Source organism: Curcuma longa, chromosome 7 (genome assembly GCF_044706935.1).
Source record: "Curcuma longa cultivar G26 ecotype Majalengka, Jawa Barat chromosome 7, ITB_CL_G26_1.1, whole genome shotgun sequence".
Taxonomy (NCBI): domain Eukaryota; kingdom Viridiplantae; phylum Streptophyta; class Magnoliopsida; order Zingiberales; family Zingiberaceae; genus Curcuma; species Curcuma longa.
This window is the reverse complement of record NC_133867.1, coordinates 8,329,856-8,350,336: the sequence shown is the minus strand read 5'-3', so window position 1 is coordinate 8,350,336 and position 20,481 is coordinate 8,329,856. Positions and strand designations below refer to the sequence as shown.

The 20,481-nt window shown below is 39.8% G+C and overlaps 5 protein-coding genes across 5 annotated transcripts; 4 read left to right on the top strand and 1 right to left on the bottom strand.

Annotated features, from left to right (window-relative positions):
- Positions 1–537: 537 nt before the first annotated feature.
- On the bottom strand, positions 538–3,146 carry LOC141831947 (transcription elongation factor 1 homolog). Its single transcript, XM_074719383.1, has 5 exons — positions 3,053–3,146; positions 2,027–2,178; positions 1,819–1,889; positions 873–894; positions 538–803 (listed from the first exon to the last, which is right to left on the bottom strand). The coding sequence occupies exons 2-5, from the start codon at positions 2,137–2,139 to the stop codon at positions 743–745; spliced, it is 267 nt and encodes an 88-aa protein (XP_074575484.1). The 5' UTR covers positions 2,140–2,178; positions 3,053–3,146; the 3' UTR covers positions 538–742.
- Positions 3,147–4,593: 1,447 nt separating this feature from the next.
- LOC141832124 (G-type lectin S-receptor-like serine/threonine-protein kinase SD2-5) lies at positions 4,594–7,294 on the top strand. The gene has a single exon (XM_074719609.1). It carries the CDS (start codon positions 4,594–4,596, stop codon positions 7,150–7,152), a length of 2,559 nt encoding a protein of 852 aa, XP_074575710.1. The 3' UTR covers positions 7,153–7,294.
- Positions 7,295–9,040: 1,746 nt separating this feature from the next.
- Positions 9,041–11,334, top strand: LOC141831818 (large ribosomal subunit protein uL5). The gene is made up of 5 exons (XM_074719216.1): positions 9,041–9,158; positions 9,261–9,368; positions 9,614–9,656; positions 9,747–9,942; positions 10,947–11,334. Exons 1-5 carry the CDS (start codon positions 9,156–9,158, stop codon positions 11,143–11,145), a joined length of 549 nt encoding a protein of 182 aa, XP_074575317.1. The 5' UTR covers positions 9,041–9,155; the 3' UTR covers positions 11,146–11,334.
- A 295-nt stretch (positions 11,335–11,629) lies between these two features.
- Positions 11,630–13,179, top strand: LOC141832686 (uncharacterized). The gene is made up of 4 exons (XM_074720143.1): positions 11,630–12,055; positions 12,148–12,297; positions 12,386–12,469; positions 12,544–13,179. The coding sequence occupies exons 1-4, from the start codon at positions 11,630–11,632 to the stop codon at positions 12,994–12,996; spliced, it is 1,113 nt and encodes a 370-aa protein (XP_074576244.1). The 3' UTR covers positions 12,997–13,179.
- Positions 13,180–15,832: 2,653 nt separating this feature from the next.
- On the top strand, positions 15,833–17,286 carry LOC141832109 (WRKY DNA-binding transcription factor 70-like). Its single transcript, XM_074719591.1, has 3 exons — positions 15,833–16,229; positions 16,308–16,424; positions 16,522–17,286. The coding sequence occupies exons 1-3, from the start codon at positions 15,922–15,924 to the stop codon at positions 17,036–17,038; spliced, it is 942 nt and encodes a 313-aa protein (XP_074575692.1). The 5' UTR covers positions 15,833–15,921; the 3' UTR covers positions 17,039–17,286.
- The last annotated feature ends 3,195 nt before the right edge of the window (positions 17,287–20,481 follow it).

Here is a 20,481-nt window from a genome sequence, read left to right as displayed (position 1 = left end):
CATTGTTGTTTCATTACAATCTATAATTCTAGTTTAGTTCAGGGTTTTTTGCCATCTTTTTTTTTTTCTTTCAGGAAACGAGGTTAAATAGGTGCATTGTAAATGTACAATGGTTTGTTTTCACAATAATTCCTCCTTCCTGCTGGTTTTGTCTTGGCTTGAGTATTTCTGTAAAAAGCTGTTGCTGCTCCAGTCATTTGCCTTGGCATGCTGAATTCTAAGCTTTCAGCCATTATTATTAGTCCTCTAAGCAATAATTCAGAAAATTTTCACTGCAATGTTTTTGGAAGTCTGATATTACTCGAATTCATTTCGCCTGTTCATCATATTTGAAAGGACGATGTTACAATTCTATGGTATGCTAGTGGAGGAGGAGCTTAAATGGACATTTTATACCAATTGTAAATGAGCATTGCCTCACTCCAAATCCCCAAAGGGTAAATGGTCACAATTATTTAGGCAGGGAACAGTTATGTTTTTATTTTTCAAAGTGCGCTAAAAATACTCAGCAGTGGCACAATAATGTACACTACAAAATAACAACGAAAACAAAAACGCATCAAATTACTGGAAATCCACACTAACTAAGTATGACCCACATCAATTATGCAGATTAAGATGATAAGCTGCATGGCGTTTAGATGTGGATATTAGCAATACCAGAGTGTCCAAACACATTCGATACAGGCATATTAACGAATACGTTTTATCCTATTTGTAATAGAAGAACCAGGCAGGACTTTTAGGCATCTTCGTCTTCAACGTTATTCACTCTCTCGCATTCATCAATCCATTCGCTATATCTGCAAGACGACGTGTTAGCTAAAAAATCACTTGTGTCCAGAAACACATGGAGAAGTAGATTGACTTACATATCTATAGGCTCAGTGAGTGCTGCAAAAACAAAAAACAAAAAACAAACAAAGAGTTATGTAGGATTTTGAATGATAGAAATAGAAGGGGGGCAAACAGAGGATGCAAAAAGAGTAGCAAAGGGTCATAAACTCTAAAAATAGAATGGTCTACATAAATAACAGTAATCTACAAGTATCATGAAGAAACTCAAGGCATTCCTCAGAAAACTCTGAATAATTATTTTTCACTGTAAAACAAGTCCTCAGAAAACTCTGAATAATTAATTTTACTGTAAAACAAGTTCACATGCAAACTGTAAACAATGCCCACCATCAAATTTATATACAGCAGTTATATAAGTCTTTCTGAAAGATGAAACCATGGACACTCTGGCAACAACCCTGTATCACCAACCTATGTTCCTCATGAATGCTTCTTACCATTTCTTTTGTAATTTCCAACACATTCAAATTGTATTACTTTCCACGAGGGCATATGGGGATTTGACCTCAGGAAAGTTCAGTTAGTTTAGACTTTCATAATTTTAAAAAAAAATGATATCACTTCCTAACAAACTTTCCCCTAGAAACTCAAGCTTCTTAGTATTGGTGTACCTTTTGCAAAGAGCAAAACCATGAGTTTCATTCTGAGAATATCCAACACCATAATCAATGTGGGAAAAAGATCACAACAGCGAGCTACTTATGATTCAACAGCAAGATAAAAAAAACAGCCAATCAGCAACCTATTCAGGACAACTTAAGTTGGACTTTGTTCACCAATAATTATCTTTGCACTGCTAGAGCTAAGACATTTAGTGTCAACAAACAGTATCAATGGATGAAAGTAAATTTAAGAAGAAAATGCAGAATTGATCATCCAAAAAAGTAATCATGGTATTAAACATTGGTACAGCATGTCTGTATCACATAAAATTGAGTTTTTGAACCTAAGTAGTCATACCAGTCACAGTAGTGCTGAAACTTTCAAGGCATATCCTGCATGAAGCTTCACCAATCGAGTTCTTCATGTCACTATATGAAAAAAAAATCAAGAATAATTAAACCAACATAATACCAGGAGAAAATAATTGACAAATTAACTATCAACAAGGCAACTTTAGATAATATGATCAAAGTCAGTCTTCAAGTTGATATTAATGGACACTTACATGCGACACTCAACACTACTACCATGGTTGCAGAATGGGCAAGAGAAAACAGTGTCAAGCTTGTCCATTCTCTTCTTTGGAGGTGGCTTTGCTTTCGACTTTCTCTTTCCCATTAAGATGTTCTCTTTGTTCCTTTTGCAGTTTTATGATATCTATTAAACCAAACATAATCAGTAAAAAACCATGCCACATATAGTGAAAGGAAATATGAAAAACAAATCCTAATTAAGAGGTAATGTGCTCATGCTATAAAATAAAAGCATTGTCACAGATGCGAAAAAAAAAAATATAGACAGATATGAAGAAATGACTAACCAATCTAAGATTCACAAGATACCCTTATGCCTCTAACTATAGTCACTGAAATGATTTCCACAGGAAAGGATGGAGCCTAAGTGAACGCTGTCCAGGATAAAGGGTATACTATTACTAAAAATTATTATTCATCTTGAGGATATTTCTTAGGAATTGAATAAAGGCAGGCTAGAGTGGCACAACTACAGAAGATCAACGTGACACAGTAATATTTATAGCAAATCAGATTACCAGATTTCTTTCTTTTACATACACAACAAAAATTGATAAGAAAGCTTCAGGCAGGAAGGATGATGACATGCATGTGAAAATTGCCACTCCAAAGGTAGGACTAATGATCATACAGTAGGATTCAGAATGAGCAAAGTTGAATAGTCAAATTTCATCTCTATCTCTAAACTAAACGCAAGTTTGACCCATATCCGATCCAGATTCCCAAACCCTAAATTTTCGTCCCCGCTACATGAAAAAGAAACCGAATTGCAACATCCCATCCAGTTAACAATCACATAAGGAAATAACGTAAGAATCGTAAAGATTAAACATTCATACGCTATCGAAACGCAAGAAGAAAAAAAAAACCTAAATCCGCAAATCCAGTTGAAAGTCGAAGCAACGAGACGCAAAAAACGTCACAGAATAACAGGATCATGGTAACCCGAAACAATCGAGAAGATCAAAGAGATGAAAGGAGAGAAATCAAAGACTTACCTCTAAATCCGAGCTCCGGCGACAAGAGCTAGAGATCAAAAAGAGTCGTGCAAATGCCGATTGCCAGGAAGGATTCGGGAAAGAGAGGGCGTATATATAGTTAGGGCTGAGTAAAATTCTGTTAAATTGAATTTAAAAATTCTGTTAACTTAATTTTAGAATTTCAATTATTTTCAATTATTCGATTAAAATTCAGTTAATTTGATTTTGAATTTAAAATTTTATATATTAAATCGAATAAATTAAATTAATTAAAATAAACAAATTATATATTTTTAAATTTAGTAAATTATAAATTATAAATTTTTTATAATATTTTTTAAAAATTAATTATTTTAATTAATTCGATCGAAATTTAAATTAATTGATATTTTATTTAATTTATTCAATTTTTATTTAAAAATTTGATTAGTTTAATTTTTTTTAAAAAATTTTGTTTAATTCAATTTTATTAATTTGATTAAATTTAATTTGATTTTAATTTACTAATCGATATATATATATATATATATATATATATAATATATATGACGAAAGGAACATAGCAAAGGCTTAGAGATAGTCGTCGGAGACCCATTATGGTGAATTTGGTTTTTTTTTTTTTTTTACAAAAGGATATTTTTTATTTTCAAATCATCTAACTTAGCATTTTAATTTTTTTTCAAAAGGGGATTTATCCAATCCAAATATCCTTCAGTGTTAGTGTGTATTATTCAATATTATTATATCTCATCTAAATTTTAATTTTAAGTTTTAAATCGGATGTAATGTATCAGTTACAATTTTATAGCTATTAATTTGTTACCCATTTTATAATAGTCGATTTCGTAGTTGCTTAAACGCGTTCAATATATTTAACATTCAAAAAAATTTATATTATATTAGTTACTATTTTGTAACTACTATAGTGTGGATTCCACCTTATTTATTTATAATTTACTATTTATTCATATTGTAATAATTATGAAATCGTAATTGTTACAAATTCAACATGCTCATTAAATATTTAAGTTGTCAATTATAACTGTTAAATTCAAATTCGATCTACTCAATTAATATTCATATTATAACAGTTATAAAATTATAATTACTATATTGTAAATATTTATGAACATTAAATATATTGGACGCATCATGGGAGTTATAATTTTATAATTATTATAATACGTCTGATAGATGAATTCACAAATTAAAATTTAAAATTTATATGAAAGATAATCGTTCTGAAAAATATTTAGATAATTATATTTAATTAAATAATAAAATATGATATTTTTTATAAAAAATAAAAAATTGGAATGTTTATGATTTTAAAATGGATAGATATCTTTTGACTTTGCTCGTAATTTTTCTTTAATAATATTATTTATATATTTGATTGGAAATATCAATAGGAGTTTTTGTCAATTTTTTTTTTTTTTTTTATTTTGTGTGTGAACCATTAACTTTTTCAATATAGAAACAGAGGTTTCTTATTAATATTAATAAATGCACAAAGTCTTACGCATGCATCAGACGGACAGCCGATCACTTTGCTGGCCATGACTCCGGTCAACCACCGTCGCTGCCTCGTCCTCTTCCTCCTCTTCTCCGTTTCCCCTCTCCTCCTGGCCCAGGAACAGCTGGAGTACCCATCCGCCAACCTGTCCACGCTTTGGGTCAACAACCCCTCCCAGATCCCGCACACCGTCGAGTTCGAGGACGGCTCCCAAGTGCGGTCCATCCTCCTCCGGCGTAGCCCCCTCTTCTACGGCCTCACTTACGCCTGCGGCTTCTACTGCAACGCCGCATGCAACGGCTTCCTCTTCTCCGTCTTCGCCGTCTACGTCGACTCCGTCGACTCCATCGACTCCGTCGGCATCATCATGGGGAACGCCCATCCTCAGGTCGTCTGGTCGGCCAACCGAGCCACCCCCGTCGGGGCCAATGCCACCCTCCACCTCACCGACCTCGGCGACCTCGTCCTCGCCCACGCCAACGGCACCGTCGTCTGGTCCACCGGCACCGCCTCCAGATCCGTCGCGGGTATGAACATCTCCCTATCTGGAAACCTAGTTCTGTTCGATCAGAGCGGCGCGCCTGTGTGGCAATCTTTCGAACACCCAACGGATACCTTAGTTCTTGGGCAGACGCTCAAGGAAGGGCAGAAACTTGATGCTAACGTCTCCATAACCAATTGGTCCAAGGGTCCGGTATACCTAACTGTCCTTTCCGATGGATTATATGCATTTATCGCTTCTACTCCTCCTCAATACTACTACCAGCACACGGTTGATGGCAATAAATCTGCAAAAACCCCATCTTATGTGAAGTACACCAATGGTAGCCTCGATCTGTTCACACTGTTTGCTACTCCGGGCACGCCGGACAAAACAATCTCACTGCCTCCGGCCTCATCCTCCGTCCAATTTATGAGATTAGAGTATGATGGTCACCTCAGAGTTTATGAGTGGACTTGGATCCAAGGATGGCAGGTGACAGCTGATGTTTTGGCGTTGGATGTTTGTGCCTACCCGATGGTTTGTGGAGAATATGGTATTTGTTCCAATGGGCAGTGCAGCTGCCCTGCTGGAGAGAGTGGTAGCTCAAGCTACTTCAAGCCGATTGATGACCGTAGAATTAATCTCGGTTGCTCCCTTGTGACTCCTCTTTCCTGCCAATCCATGCAAGATCACCAGCTGCTAACTGTTGATGATGTTTCTTACTTCAGTTTCAAAATCTCAGGAGCTGCAGCATTTGAAAAAATAGATGAGGCAAGCTGCAAGCAGACTTGTTTGAACAATTGCTCATGCAAAGCAGCACTTTTTCAGTACTCGGAGAGTGTTTCAGATGGATATTGTTTCCTGCCAACACAACTCTTTTCGTTGCAGAATAACCAGCCTTCTTTGACTTATTTTAATTCATCAGCATACATCAAGGTTGAGACCTGTATCAACTGTTCCAAGCCCGCCATCAGAAAACAAACCAAGGAAAACAAGGGGAGTTCTCGTGTCCGATTTATAGTAGGGATCATTGTGGCTATAGTTGTTATTATTTTAGGTGGCCTTCTTTTGGTGTATGTTCGAAGAAGAAAGACCACCGAAGTGGAAGAGGATGATTTCCCAATCGTACCAGGAATGCCGACAAGGTTCTCATTTCAACATCTCGAAGAAGCTACAAATAACTTCTGCAAAAAGCTCGGTCAGGGAGGGTTTGGTTCTGTGTTCGAGGGAAGCATAGGTGACCAAAAAGTGGCAGTGAAGTGCTTGGATGGAGTAGGCCAAGGGAAGAGAGAATTCTTAGCAGAAGTTGAGACGATCGGTAGCATTCATCACATCAATCTGGTAAAGCTAATTGGATTCTGCGCTGATAAGTTTAACAGGCTCCTTGTTTACGAGTACATGTCTAATGGATCACTTGATAACTGGATATACAGCAAGGACCAAACTCACATTCTGGATTGGCAGACTTTATGCAAGATTATCACTGACATAGCCAAGGGTTTGTCTTATATTCATGAAGAATGTAGACAACGCATAGCTCATTTGGATATCAAGCCTCAAAACATCCTCTTGGACGACAAGTTTAATGCCAAGCTTTCTGATTTTGGATTAGCCAAGCTGATCGACAGAGATCAAGAGCAAGTGATGACTAGAATGAGAGGCACCCGCGGATATTTAGCACCAGAGTGGTTGACATCAGTAATAACTGAGAAAGTCGATGTGTATAGCTTCGGTGTTGTGATTGTCGAAATTGTCTGCGGAAGAAAAAATTTAGACTACTCTCAGCCTGAAGAAAGCATTCACCTGATTAGTCTCCTACAAGAAACACTCAAAATGAACAGGCTGGAAGAGATAGTTAGTCGTAACGACAATATGAAGCTCCACGTCGAAGAAGCCATTAAGATGATCAAATTAGCAGTTTGGTGTTTACAGAATGACAGCAGTAAAAGGCCTTCCATGTCTACTGTGGTGAAGGTTTTGCAAGGTGCAGCAACCATAGAAACTGACTTGGATTATGACATCGTTACGACAGCTCATCTAATGAGAAAAGAGCAAGATAATTACCTTTTGTATGCTTCATCAACTCCATCAGCATCTCTTTTATCAGGTCCTCGATAATTAACTCAATTTGTGCGAGGAGTGCTGAAAGTAAGTATTGCATTAATAATCAATCTCATCTAGTTGAATAAGCTTTGATTGTTGTTGTTGTTGTTGGTTGTTGATTGCTGGGTGTTGTTGTAAGTATTGCATTAATAATTAAGCTTGTCAAAACTTTTCTATTATGTTCTATGATAAGTTTGTTGTTGTTGGTTGTTGATTGCTGGGTGTTGTTGTAAGTATTGCATTAATAATTAAGCTTGTCAAAACTTTTCTATTATGTTCTATGATAAGGTCACTTCTTCAGCAAAAAGATCGGCGATCCCACAATTATGTGTGAGGAGGTAAATCAGAAACAATCATCTATGAAAAGGTAAATCAGAAAGTTACAATTGGCTATTACGGAGGAAAGCATTACCTTGGCTTCGCTAAGATTCGATCTTTGCCCATTTCAGCAAGTCTGTCCTGCACTAACCAACTCAACCATGTCCGAGTGATATGATAAGGTCACTTCTGTTTATACCTGATATGGCATTCAAGTTTTTTTTGTTTGTTTTTGTTGATCATATCCTTAATTTTTGAGTTGAAGAACTTGATCTAGCTGCTCAGGTTTCTATTAGTAATTGGACAATCACTAAGAACATATTGTTCTAAAGGCTGACTACAATGTCAACTCTTGTTGGAGGAATATAAGTAATACTGTCAAATGGGTCAATCCGTGGTGGAATTGCTCATCAGAAATCCATCACATGGTAGGGGTGAGGTGGGCAGGTCCATCATCCTGGCGGGTTGCAAGTTAGGCATGTCAATCCACGAACCTATCATAAAATAAAAATATATATGAGAAGTGATATATTGCGCAACCTCGTGAGCGACACAGCCGACCCACTGCCGATGCCGCTATCGTCGCCCCAGTCGTGCCGTCTGGCCACTATCGATCGTTGGCCTAGGCGCCATCGACGCTCGCCGGCGCTTCGATCGACATCGGATTCCGATCGGATTGTGGTCGGAATCCGACGCAATTTGGTCGGAACGCGGCCGATAGTGGCGCACATCGGTTTTCGATCAATTTTCGTGTCGGATTCTGGCCACAATTCGATCAGAATCCGATGTCGGCCGATGCGCCGGTGAGCGGCGCGTCGATCGCGCCTGGGCCGACGGTTGATGATGGTCGAACGACATGGCGAGGGGCGGCGGCAACGACAGGAGGTCGGGGTGGAACGCTGTGTATTCCCACATTTGGACGGTCAAATCTGACACGCGATCGCGTGATGGATGATGGATCCCATGTCACTCATGGGTGTGCAGGAAATCGTCACACAGTATATAAATATATATATTAAAAATGTTAAATTGAGTGATGCTACTTGTCACAACATATTCCCGTCACAAATTTGTGATGGGAATCTGGACCGTTCAATCACAATCACCCATTCAATCACAATCATCCATTCAATCTACGATCAGGATTTAATCTTAATTTTAAAATCCAACGGTGCAGATTCCTGTCACAACATTTGTGACGGGAATTCTATTGTGACAAGTAGCTTTTTTCTGTTAAATTTGGATCATGATTTAGATGTGTCAAATTTTTTTTATTTTAATTTTAAATTTTAAAAATAAAAAAATTCTCAGCTTGAGCCACGGCTGACTCATGTGAGTCGCAGGCTTAGGTAGATCTACATTCATCTAATAAAATTTTAATCTAATTCATTTAAATTACGTAGTGGCTGCATCAATTCCATGGACAATTTAAAATTGATGGCCCCAAATACTAGTTGAGGATTTGCTAAGTCTCTCCGGATTGCTGGCTGCCCAATCCGAACCTCTAACCGGACAAACGACAGTGGTACTTTCGTAGTTTTGGCAGAACACTAGGAGTAAATGTAAATCCCAAACGAAACTAGGGTTTTATCCCCTCCCTTCTTCTTTAGCGCTCTGGTCACTGGACGCCGCGAGCCGCTGCTCCTGCTTCACCCTCCTTCCTCGCTGCGATCCCTCGTCGCCTATCAATCTTCCTCGCTATGGTTGGAGCTGTTCCTCTCTTATTCCTTTCGCCTTATCCAGACTTTCTTCTCCGTTTTCCTCGCTGATGTATTCTTTCGTCTTTTTCTTCACCTCCCTCGCAGGCTTCCGAGAAGAAGCTATCGAACCCTCTGAGGGACATCAAAGTCCAGAAGCTCGTTCTCAACATTTCGGTCGGCGAGAGCGGCGATCGGCTCACTAGGGCCGCGAAGGTAATGCTGTCGTTTGGTTGACTTTCCGATCCAAGTGATTTGTCTGTTTTTTTTGCCATTTTGATTTTGGTATCCGTATTTCATCAAATTCTTCCTCTATCGTATCATAAAACTTAGTGCTACTAATCTGACACAATCTTCCATATTCTGATTTCTTTGTTTCTCGCGGAAATCCACCTCCTAGTATGCCCTCATTTGTCAAGTGATACCCACAATTCATATTCACGTTTCCACTACTTGTGCAGGTTTTGGAACAACTTAGTGGACAGATACCAGTTTTCTCGAAAGGTATTTCTGCTCTTCCACAAAGTAGTACTTCATTAAATAATTTCCATTCAGTTACTCTTGTGAGCCTCTGTTGGTCGTATGGTTTTACAGCGAGGTACACCGTCCGTTCCTTTGGAATCCGGCGAAATGAGAAGATTGCATGCTATGTCACAGTCAGAGGTGACAAAGCGATGCAACTTTTGGAAAGTGGTCTGAAAGTAAAGGAATATGAACTGCTGAGAAGAAATTTCAGTGATACTGGATGCTTTGGTTTTGGCATACAGGAGCATATTGATCTCGGGATTAAGTAAGCTCTTTGTAATGTTCTTCATTCATGTTTACCTTGAAATCACAGAATATATATACACTGCATGAAGACTCCATATTTTGCCTCGTGCGTTGATATCTATTATTCTAGCAGTCATATATTGCTTTTATTGAATATAATGAAAAATGAAGGACCAAACCTCTAATGTAGCACAGGCTTTGATAATGTAAATCAATGTTTCATTTAATAAATATTAACTAAACACTTATTTTGTATCTAAATTACCAATTTTGATAATGTAAATTGATGTTTCATTTAATAAATAATATTCAATTCTGAAGCATCATTACCTTTAGATGTTTAATTACTCTAGAATTTTGATTGAGATGAGGTCAGTTTAATTTGATTCTGATCTTAGCGCTAAGAACTTTTCCAAGCATTCAACCGTAGCCTTTTCTTAATTTTTAACAAAGTTGTTGCCTGCTTCATCTTATAAAAATATTATTTTATAAATTAGACAATAATGAATAATCTGTTGATGGTTTGGTCAGAGAAATGGTTTGTTTCTTTACAATTTAATCAACCTTCCATCGAATTTTGGAATTATTATTGTGATAAACAGATAAAGAATTTGGTTGTCTTTATCATATTTGCTGAAATATTTCTATGGCCATAATTGGAGCTGTCAAGGAGGATTCTGTTATGGGAGAAACCATTGTTCATCTTATATCTTATTATTAAACCTTTTATGCATCAATAAAAACTAGAGATGAGTTAGCTTAAAGATTTGGCCTAGGTTTAGGGATTACTGTGGGAAAGCAAATCTTTTGAGAGATCATAGATAGAGTCAGATGGTCTTTGACAGGCTCAGGAATTTGCTTGAGCATCAGAAAATAGTGTACCAAATCCTTTTAGAGATTATAGCATTGTTCACCTCCTTGGGTCCTTGTTGCATCTATCTTTGAAGTGTTCCATATTTATTAAAGCTGTTAATTCTTCTAAATGGTTATTTTTTTCTACTAATCTTAAAATTACCTTTACAGGTATGACCCGTCCACTGGTATCTATGGCATGGATTTTTATGTTGTCTTGGAGCGCCCTGGCTACCGTGTGGGCCGTCGCCGCAGGTGCAAGTCAAGAATTGGCATTCAACACAGAGTCACCAAGGAGGATGCTATGAAGTGGTTCCAAGTTAAATACGAGGGAGTCATCCTCAACAAATCTCAGGCAACAACAAGTTAGAACTCGGCTAAATTATTTTACACTATTTTTGGTTGTTGTGTCCAAAAGAATACTTTGCTTCCTGTAGTTAAGTTCAATTTTGGTGCTATTATGAAATTTTTGGTCTGCCTTTCGATGATAGTTTAGTCATTGAGACAACACTGTGATTTTTCACTTGTTAGGTTTATTTTATATTACCATTTTTGTTCAGGTAGTGATGAAGCTTGCTTTTAGTAATTTGATTCAGGCAATATTGCTAAATAATGAGAATAGTGCTCGACTATTTGGATGAATGCAATTGCAGAAGCATATCAATTTTCTTGTTCCTATGAACAATGGTTTGTTCTTTTGATACGTCGGCCTCCTCCCACAAACACCTTTATGCTTTTACCACTCAAACCTTTTCTGCTGTCTTAAGCAAGGCATTCATCCATGCCTTGCATGGTTAATCAACGCCGCCGCCCGGCGATATATATGATTCCAATCTGCTCCGTGTGCATCGATCATGGCCACCGAAGTCTTAGTCTACCCCATCGATCACGCCTCCGTGACCCCCGCCGCGAAGCCGGCGGCGGGGAGCACGCGGAAGTCGGGGTGGATGGCGACGACGGCGCGGGCTGTGGGCGGCGCTTGCCTGCGCGTGCTGGAAAGCCCGGCGGCGGGCACGCTCATCATTACGTCGGTGTGCCTGTCGCTGTGGTGGCAGCATAAGAAGAAGAAGCCTCCGCCCGTCACCCAGGCGGCGCCTGTCACCCGGGCGCCGCCCGTCACCCGGTCCATGTCGATAGCCATGCTGCAAGGCGGCGACAAGGCGATGCAGCGGTTCAAGCTCCTCCACGGCGCCTCGCTCGACGAGGCCCAGCTGAAGGCCACCATCGATGACATGCGCCGCGAGCTCGAACAGCCCCGCATCGACTTCGTCAAATTATATGTTCGCTATTTTACCATGCAACAAAACTTCTGTTGATCCTCTTCTTCTTCTTCAGCTGAGAATATTTTAATATATGAGTTGATGGCGCGCAGGCATGCGTGGGAGTCGTGGAGATGAGCGGAAAAGAGAAGGAAGTAATCAAACTGCTCGAAGACGCTATAAAGAATCAAAGGGCCAAGGCCGAGCACACGCACGAGATCCATGAGCTCGAGCTCTTACTGGTCGAAATGAACATTTACCAGGTACAATTAAACGATCTCAGGTCATTCCAATAACACATAATTCTATGAACGTTAGTTAGTAACTCCTGTTCTCCTGCAATTTTGCAAGCGAGAGTACAAAAAGGCTCTGAGTTACTCGTGCCTGCAAAGTGACGACGTTTCTTCTGCAGATGCTCGAGTTCCTTTATATCGGGTGAGGAACAAAGCCGATCCATCGATTAAACATGGATTATTTAACTAGTGGTCATGTTCTAATTTAATTTCTAGGCGGTGATCCACACCATGCTGAACCAACAAGACGAAGCCAGAAAGAGCTACGAGAAGATGCGGGAAATCCGAAGCGGATTCCATGGGCAAAAGTTCTTCAAGGAGGGCTCGTCGATGTTGCTTGACGTGGCTGATTTCAACGAGTTCGAGGAGGTGGTGAAGCGACTGAAGCGAGAGATCCAGGACGCTCGCGCCGGAACGCCAGCCGCCAAAGCTGAGGAATCTAAGCAAACAACTGTTGCGGCGGACAGGACAACGGAGGGAAAAACTGCGCAAGCTCAAGATCAATCACAGCAAGCGGCGCCAGCAGGTGAGCAAACGCAGGGAAAAACTGCCAAAGCTCAAGATCGACAAGGGCAAGTTACGAAAGGAAAAACAGAGGACAACGCGGCACCGTCGCCCAGCGGCGAGAAGAAACAAACTGTGGTGCGGGAGCCGGTCGTGTGGAGCTAAGCTGGCGGATTCCACCTTAGTTGCAGAAGAAGAAGAAGAAGAGAAGAAACAAACTGGAAATTAAATTAAATAAATTAAATTAAATTAAAAAAAGTGAAAACAAAAGAATGAATGCGAGGAAGAGTGTTGGCACTTGGCAAGCATAAAAGATAATAATAAATCTTTGATTGCTTTTTATCGTGTAACGTGGAAAGGTCGCTTGGATGCAAGATAGAGCGACCGATTTATTTATTAAAAAAATAATTTATTTATGAAAATCAATTATTTTTTTTAATCTAAGTCTGAACTAATCAAGTTAAGTAAATTTGATATTTAAATAACTCATTTATATATTCCTTCATCGTTCATGAATTATGATCAACAGGAAAAATCTTATTAGGTTTATAATAATTTTTAAAAAATTTAAATAATAATCAAATAAGTTTGAATTACTAATTCGATAACATATAAATAAATTAAGCTCAAATAAAAAAAAACTAAACTTGAATAATTACTTTAGTAATTTAATTAATTTTACAATGGCTTATCTCGGTTCAATTATCTTACTAAAAAGTTTGAAAAGCATGACGTTTGATTCAACTTGACTCTATTATAACCTACTTGTTCCGGTCAAATACCGCCGACGGTCAATCCACCAGTCAAGGAAATGCCATCTCAACCATAGCGGGCCCCGGTAGGAAGGAAACCTGCGAGATCACCACGAACGAATGGATTAGCTGGTGCCGGGGAGTTCCGGCAGACCACTCCGACGCTCAAGTCAGTCTCCGGCAAAGATGGAGGAAGGAAGAATAGCAGTAGTAGTTGTGAAAATGCGAGAGTCCAGAGAGAGAACTGATACCTGCTTGGGAGTTGATATACCTACGAGGCGAACATTCCATCTGTCAGGAGAGCAGACTGTGATGGTATCCGGAGGGACAGAACCTGGACGTGGCTGACACCTACGCCAGTAGGGTTACATCTAGGAAACAGGGGCAATATGCCTATAACTGCTCTGCGGCGTGATGTTGTACGTCACCTTTGTCGTTTAGCTGTAAGTAGGAAGTTGGCAGCAATGACGAGATGAGGCGTGAGGGTGTAACCATAGCCTTTCCCCTGTACAACAGTTCACACGCTTGATTGTCTGCACTATATCTGTCTGTTAGCTTAGAAGACTTGAGCCGAGATTGATGTCGGAGTGGGAAGGGATGCCCGGGACCGACGATGACCGGGATTATCCAGGTAAGTTGAGCGAACTGGATGGTCGAGTAGACCAAGTAGAATGAGTAGTCTGAGTGAGCTGATTGCTGACGATAGGACAAGGCAAGTTACCCGGGATCGGACACCGTGGGGATCCGTCGGGTAAAAGAAGGGTCGTGACGAGCAGGCCGAGCAGGCTGGATGGCCTGAGTGAACTGAGTAAACTAGGACAGGCTAGGCGACGGATAACCCGGGCTATGACATTGCAGTGATGCGGATACCTGGGACCGACGCTAGATAAGCTTACCCTGGTAAATAGAGTAAATGTTCGTGCATGCCGGGTAAATGGAGGAGTATGAGTAAGCTAAGTAGACTGATCACTAAAGGACCTGCATGCTGATACTGGAGTGGGACGTTTACCCGGTATTAACCTTTGCCTCGCTTAACCGGGCAAACGGATTGCGAGACCCAATAGGCCGGGTAAGCAGGTTTATCTGGACAGATCGAACGGACGGCTTCTTTAGCTAGGCCTGGATGCCTAGGACAACGTTGACCGTGGACCCCGGGATCGGCTAGGTTGGACTATCTGTTGATCTACCCTGCCACGTCGAGCCCGGATAAGACTTACCACATCACACTACTTAAGCAAGGAAGTCAAGTTAATGAAAGAGGAAAAGCTAAGCATTTTCCTTAGTTAAGATAAATATGATTGCTATAGATACAAATTGAAAATATCCTCGAAGTGGTCCAAGAACACTATTCTACATGTGTACCAACCATTGCCACTCCTTTTGAATTCAATTCACATAAACACATTTGGTGCGGACACAATACAAGTGGCAAAATATAAATGGTGCAAATCAGAGCATCTGAAAATCAATTTTCAATAAAAGATGTTTGTTCAACGTGATTGATTTCTAAAAAAATCCTAACAATCACAATTAGTGAAAAATTTCCATAGGATCGAATCCATCATCTTCAAACTTAATCCGTTCGAAAAGTTGGATATAAAAAGTATCATAAAAAAAATACACATTTGTTTTCTAACTTCCTGTTCCAATGATTAAACGGCTTCCCTTCCCTTTCACTGAGCCAAAGTTTTCCCCTACCATTCAAAGCTGGGAACAAAGACTAAGGGAAAGAAGGTACTCTTTGGTCACCAAACTGCCGCCTAATTTACACCATGTGTTATACGAGGAACCTAAATTCTAGAAGAACCCTAAATGAGTGTGTCGGACAGACAGTCCCAGCTGGCACTGACCAACTAACTGGCTCCATAGATCATCTGATCCAACAAAAATCTAAGTCTCAGCAAATCCAACCAAAATCTAAGTGGCCTCACACGTGGACCCACTCCGCGTCACAAATGAAAGCCGCAGATGACGTCACTTGGCAAGTAAGAAATTAAATAGAAGCTTCCCAGTCCAAGCTACCCTTCTTCTCCGTTGATCATTCCTGCTTCTAGAAGTCAACCTTTAATTTGGTCAGCAAAATACTTCCACTCTTGTACACTCCACTCTTTGACCATTGACCAGTCCACGTCTGACCGATCCAAGAACCACAAGCTGGTCTCAGTCAAACTTCCTACCCTTTCTACCGGCGCCCCAATCCTTCTCATTAAAATCCTCACTCCAGACACTCCATTCATCGGTCAGTTAGCTGATAGATATCGCCGTCATCACATCTCCGATCCAGTTGAAGTTGCTCTTCTTTTTCTGTTTCAAAAGAAGTTTTAGTTTAATTTTGGCAATGGAGGCCGTTGCTGGCGGCGGCTGGGATCTCAACTCGCTGGTGGCGGTGCTGACACAAGGCGAGGCGCAGTTGCAGCAACTGTGCTCGTGCATGGCCGCACGTTGTCCTGGGGAGCAAGAGAAGCAGCTCGTTCTGCGGGCGCAGTCCTGCTTCAAGACGGCCATTTGCATGGCCAAGGCGGCGAACTCCGACCTGCTCCAAGCGGCGGCGGCGGCGGCGAACTCCCCGCACTCCAATAGCGGCTGCAGTGCCAAATCGGAGCGGGCGCTGAAGGAGCAGCAGCGCAAGGAGATGTGCAAGAAGAGGTAAAGCGGAGGAGCAGCAGAGAGCGTGAGCTGGTTAACTGTGGCGTGCGTTTAATTCCCTCTCTGGTTCTGGAACAGGAAGACGCTGAGGAAGTGGACGAGCCGAGTTCCGGTGCTGGGGTTGGACGGCCACGACGATGGCTTTAGCTGGCGAAAATACGGGCAGAAGGACATTCTCGGAGCTAAGTATCCGAGGTCGCCGCCGTCTGCCTTCATCCCCTTTCAATCTTCGATTCCGCGATTTTTGACATGGATCGTAAATCTAAAGATCATCATCATCATCTTTTGGCAGAGCATATTTCAGATGCACCTTCCGCAACGCTGCTGGATGTCCTGCGATGAAGCAAGCGCAGCGATCGGACGACGACCCCTCTGTCATCGACGTCACCTATCGAGGCGACCACACTTGCCTCCAGAGCAAGAAGCATCAGCCCGGCGCCGGAGAGCCGCCAGCATTATCGAGTGAGCCGGAGCAGAAGCAGCAGCCTCCTCCAGACCGGCAGCTCCTCCTCAGCTTGCAAACCAGCCTCAAGGTGGAGACGGAGGGCTTCAGCTCCGACGACCAAGACCACAACTGCTTCTCCTTCGCCTCCACGCCCGCCAGCGGCGCCGTCTCGCCTCCCGTCGTCTCGCCCACCACCCCTGAGTCGAGCAGCTTCTGGCTGTCGAGCGACTTCGGAGACCTGTTCTCTGCTGTGACTCCGGCGAACGATTACAGTTCCTACATGGATTTCATGCTCGACTCGGCCGGCTTCGCTGCGGCTTCGACGTTCGATACTTCTGCCTTCTTCCATGATTCCGAGATCTGATTGCCCACACCGTTCTTTAAGCGATGGCATAAGACATTGGCGGACGGAATGATCTGAAAAAGGTTGCTGCCTTTTCTTGTAGTGGACGAGCTTAATAATAGAAATAGCAGGAGGTCGGCCTTGAGTTCTTAATTGGGAAAGACAGAGAGGAACGAAAGAAACAGAGACGGAAATAAAGAATAAGTGTTTTGACGATTTTATTGATAGAAACAGAGTGAAGATGAAGAAAGAAAGAAGATATAATAATAATTTTGGATGATGTTATTATTGAAGATAAAGGTTTTATTTATATAAGTTATCTAAATAATAATGAGAAGATTTATAACAATTATAATCATAATAATGAATATAATAAATTTAAAAATATTATCTTTTGTTATCGATTCATATGGATCTTTAATTATGATGTCAAATAAGATAAATATCGATTGATTGAAATCAATCAATATTATTATCCATTATTATTTTCTTTGTTGTCATTACTCATTACTAGGCAAATTCAACAGGAGTGTCCGAATGTTGAATTTGATTGCTAACTTGGTAAATTGTTGTCTAAATAATGTCTTGATGAATATATCAACAATTTAATCTTTCGTAGAGACGTAAGAAATTGAAAGTTGATTCGCCACACATCAAAATGAAAATCAATCTCCGCATACTTCGTACGAGCATGAAAAATTGGATGAGCTGCAAGATAAGTCGCTCCAATATTATCACACTAGATTTTGAGTGTAATGATTGGGGAAAGATGTAATTCTGAAAGAAGAGATTGTAATCAAATAATTTGGACGTCCCGTTAGCTATAGTTTATATTCAGCTTCAGTAAGAGACTGGAAGTTGTTTTTTTTTGAAAGCCAACAAATAAGATTTCTCCCAAGAAATATGACATACCCACAAGTAGAGCATCTATCTTAGAAAATCTGGCCCAATCTGCATTACTATTGGCAATCAACTCTCGCAAGGACTGATGATATAAAAGAAGATCATGTAGAATATGACTTTGAGATAGCGAAAAATTCTTTTAACACCTTTCCAATAGTATTTAGTGGAAGAATGCATAAATTGACAAATACGATTGACAATGAAAGCAATGTTGGATCATATGATGGTGACATATCATTGGATATCAACAGTGCTTTAGTAGATTTGAGGGTCAGCCATTACAAGGGAGGATGAAGGTATAGTGAAACCACCTTCAATGATCGGTGTGGAGATAAGACATGCACTATCCATTTTATCTCGTTGCAGAAGTCCAGAAATATATTTGCTCTAAGAGAGAAGACAATCTTCAGAATGTGAAATAAACTCTATACCATGGGAAAAAAGAGCGTTGCTAAAATCTTGAATCTCTTGATGAAGAAGATGAAGTAAAGTAGCGACTACTATCAGTTATTAAAATATTATCCACATAAATTACAAAAAATATTAAAAATTGCTCATTGCATTTGTAGAATAGGGAAGAGTTAGTTTTTGAGCAAGAGAATTCCTGAGTAGGAAGCCAAGTAGATAGACGATTAAACCATGCACATGCACGAGGTGTTTGCCGAAGACCATATATAGATTTTTGAAGTTGACACACATGTGTGTAAGTTGCGGGTGGATGAATCTAAGTGGTTGCTCCATAAAAACAGTTTCTTCAAGATGTCCATGAAGAAAGCATTGGAAATATTTAATTGTCACATCAAATAGTTGTAATTTTGAAAACCGAACTAAAAGTATCTTTGAAGTCAATACTTGATTGTTGATTAAAGTCTTTAGCAACAAAATGAGCTTTGAAATGTTTAATGGATCCATCTTACGATACTTGAGTCGGTAAACCCATTTAGAGCCCACAATATTCATAGATGGAGTATAAGGAATTAAGCTCCAAGTTGCATTGCGGAAAAGAGCATCAAATTCTATAATCATCATAGCACACCAATTTGGATATTTGATTACCTGTGTAAAGCTAAAAGGTTTAACAAAATTTGAAGAAGCAATAAGAGTGTGTGGAAGAGGACAACGAGTGGAAACTAGTGGACATCGTGCATCAATATCGCTTAGAGGAAGTATTCGATGAGGAGTATCATCATCAGAGCTACTCGGAGATGAGTGGTCAGACTGATGGGAATCATAATTAAAGAGTGTCACTAACCGCTGAGTCTGCAAAAATTAGTGGAGATGAAGTAGCACCCAAGATATCATCCCTCTTGTACTTTCAATATGTCCTATTGGAACAATCAGTGGAGATTCTAGTATACTACTCAATGATATTAGAAATGTGCCTTGATTATCTGACGGAGGGTCCAAGGTAGCAATTGCAAATGGAAAAAAGAGACTCATCAAAATTAGCATGTCGAGAAATATATATCCGCTCGGTCAAAATATGGAGGCAACGGTACCTATGATGCAAATAACTATAACCAAGGAAAATACATTGTTGAGAGTGAGGGTTTAACTTGTGTTTAGAGTAAGGTCGTAACTAAGGATAACATGTGTAACTAAAGATATGGAAGAATGAGTAATTTGAAAGGTGGTTATAAAGTCTCTCCAAGGTGGTTTTTGTTTTAAAGTAGTGGAGGGGGTAAAGATTGATAAGATACTGAGGTTTGGACGACATCATCTCAGAATTTAAGAGAAACTAAGGCATGATTAAGAGTAGGTAAGCCATTTTCCATTACATGACAATGTTTCCTCTCGACATGTCCATTTTGTCCAAGAGTGTGGGGACAAGAGACGTGATGAAATTCTTGAGTTCTTAATTTCAAAAGACATAGAGAAATGAAAGAAATAAGTGTTTTTTTGATGATTTTATTATTGTAATGCTTATTTATATACGTTGTCCAAATAATAAATAGAAAAATATATGATATTATATTTAATAATTATCATAATGTTCAATGGATCATATACATGATACTTGATTCGATAAACTCATTTAGAGCCCATAATATTCATAGACGGAGTACGAGAAACTAGGCTCTATGTTTCATTATGGAAAAGAGCATCAAACTTTGTAGCCATCCCAGCATGTCAATTTGTGTCTTTGACCGCATGTGTATAGCTAGTTGGTGCAACAAAATTTGAAGAAATAATTAGAGTCAATGGAAGAAGATAACAGATGGAAAACGATGGGCATATATCATGCATAAATCTCGCTTAGGAAAGCATATGATGAGGAGCATTATCATCAGAACTACTCAGATGAATGGTCAAATTGATGTGAACTTTGATAGTATTAACACCAATCGTTGAGTTTGTATTTTCAAATTGATTAGGAAAAGTATTAGAAATATCTAAGTGTCATATCGGCCAATTGAAGCTAACAACTATCTATAGTAACAATCTAATAGTCGTAATTTTAACGACTAGATTAAAAGTATCATTAAAGTCAATATTCAGTTATTGACTAAAGTCTTTAACAACAAGACGAACTTTGTAACGTTCAATGGAGTCATATGCAC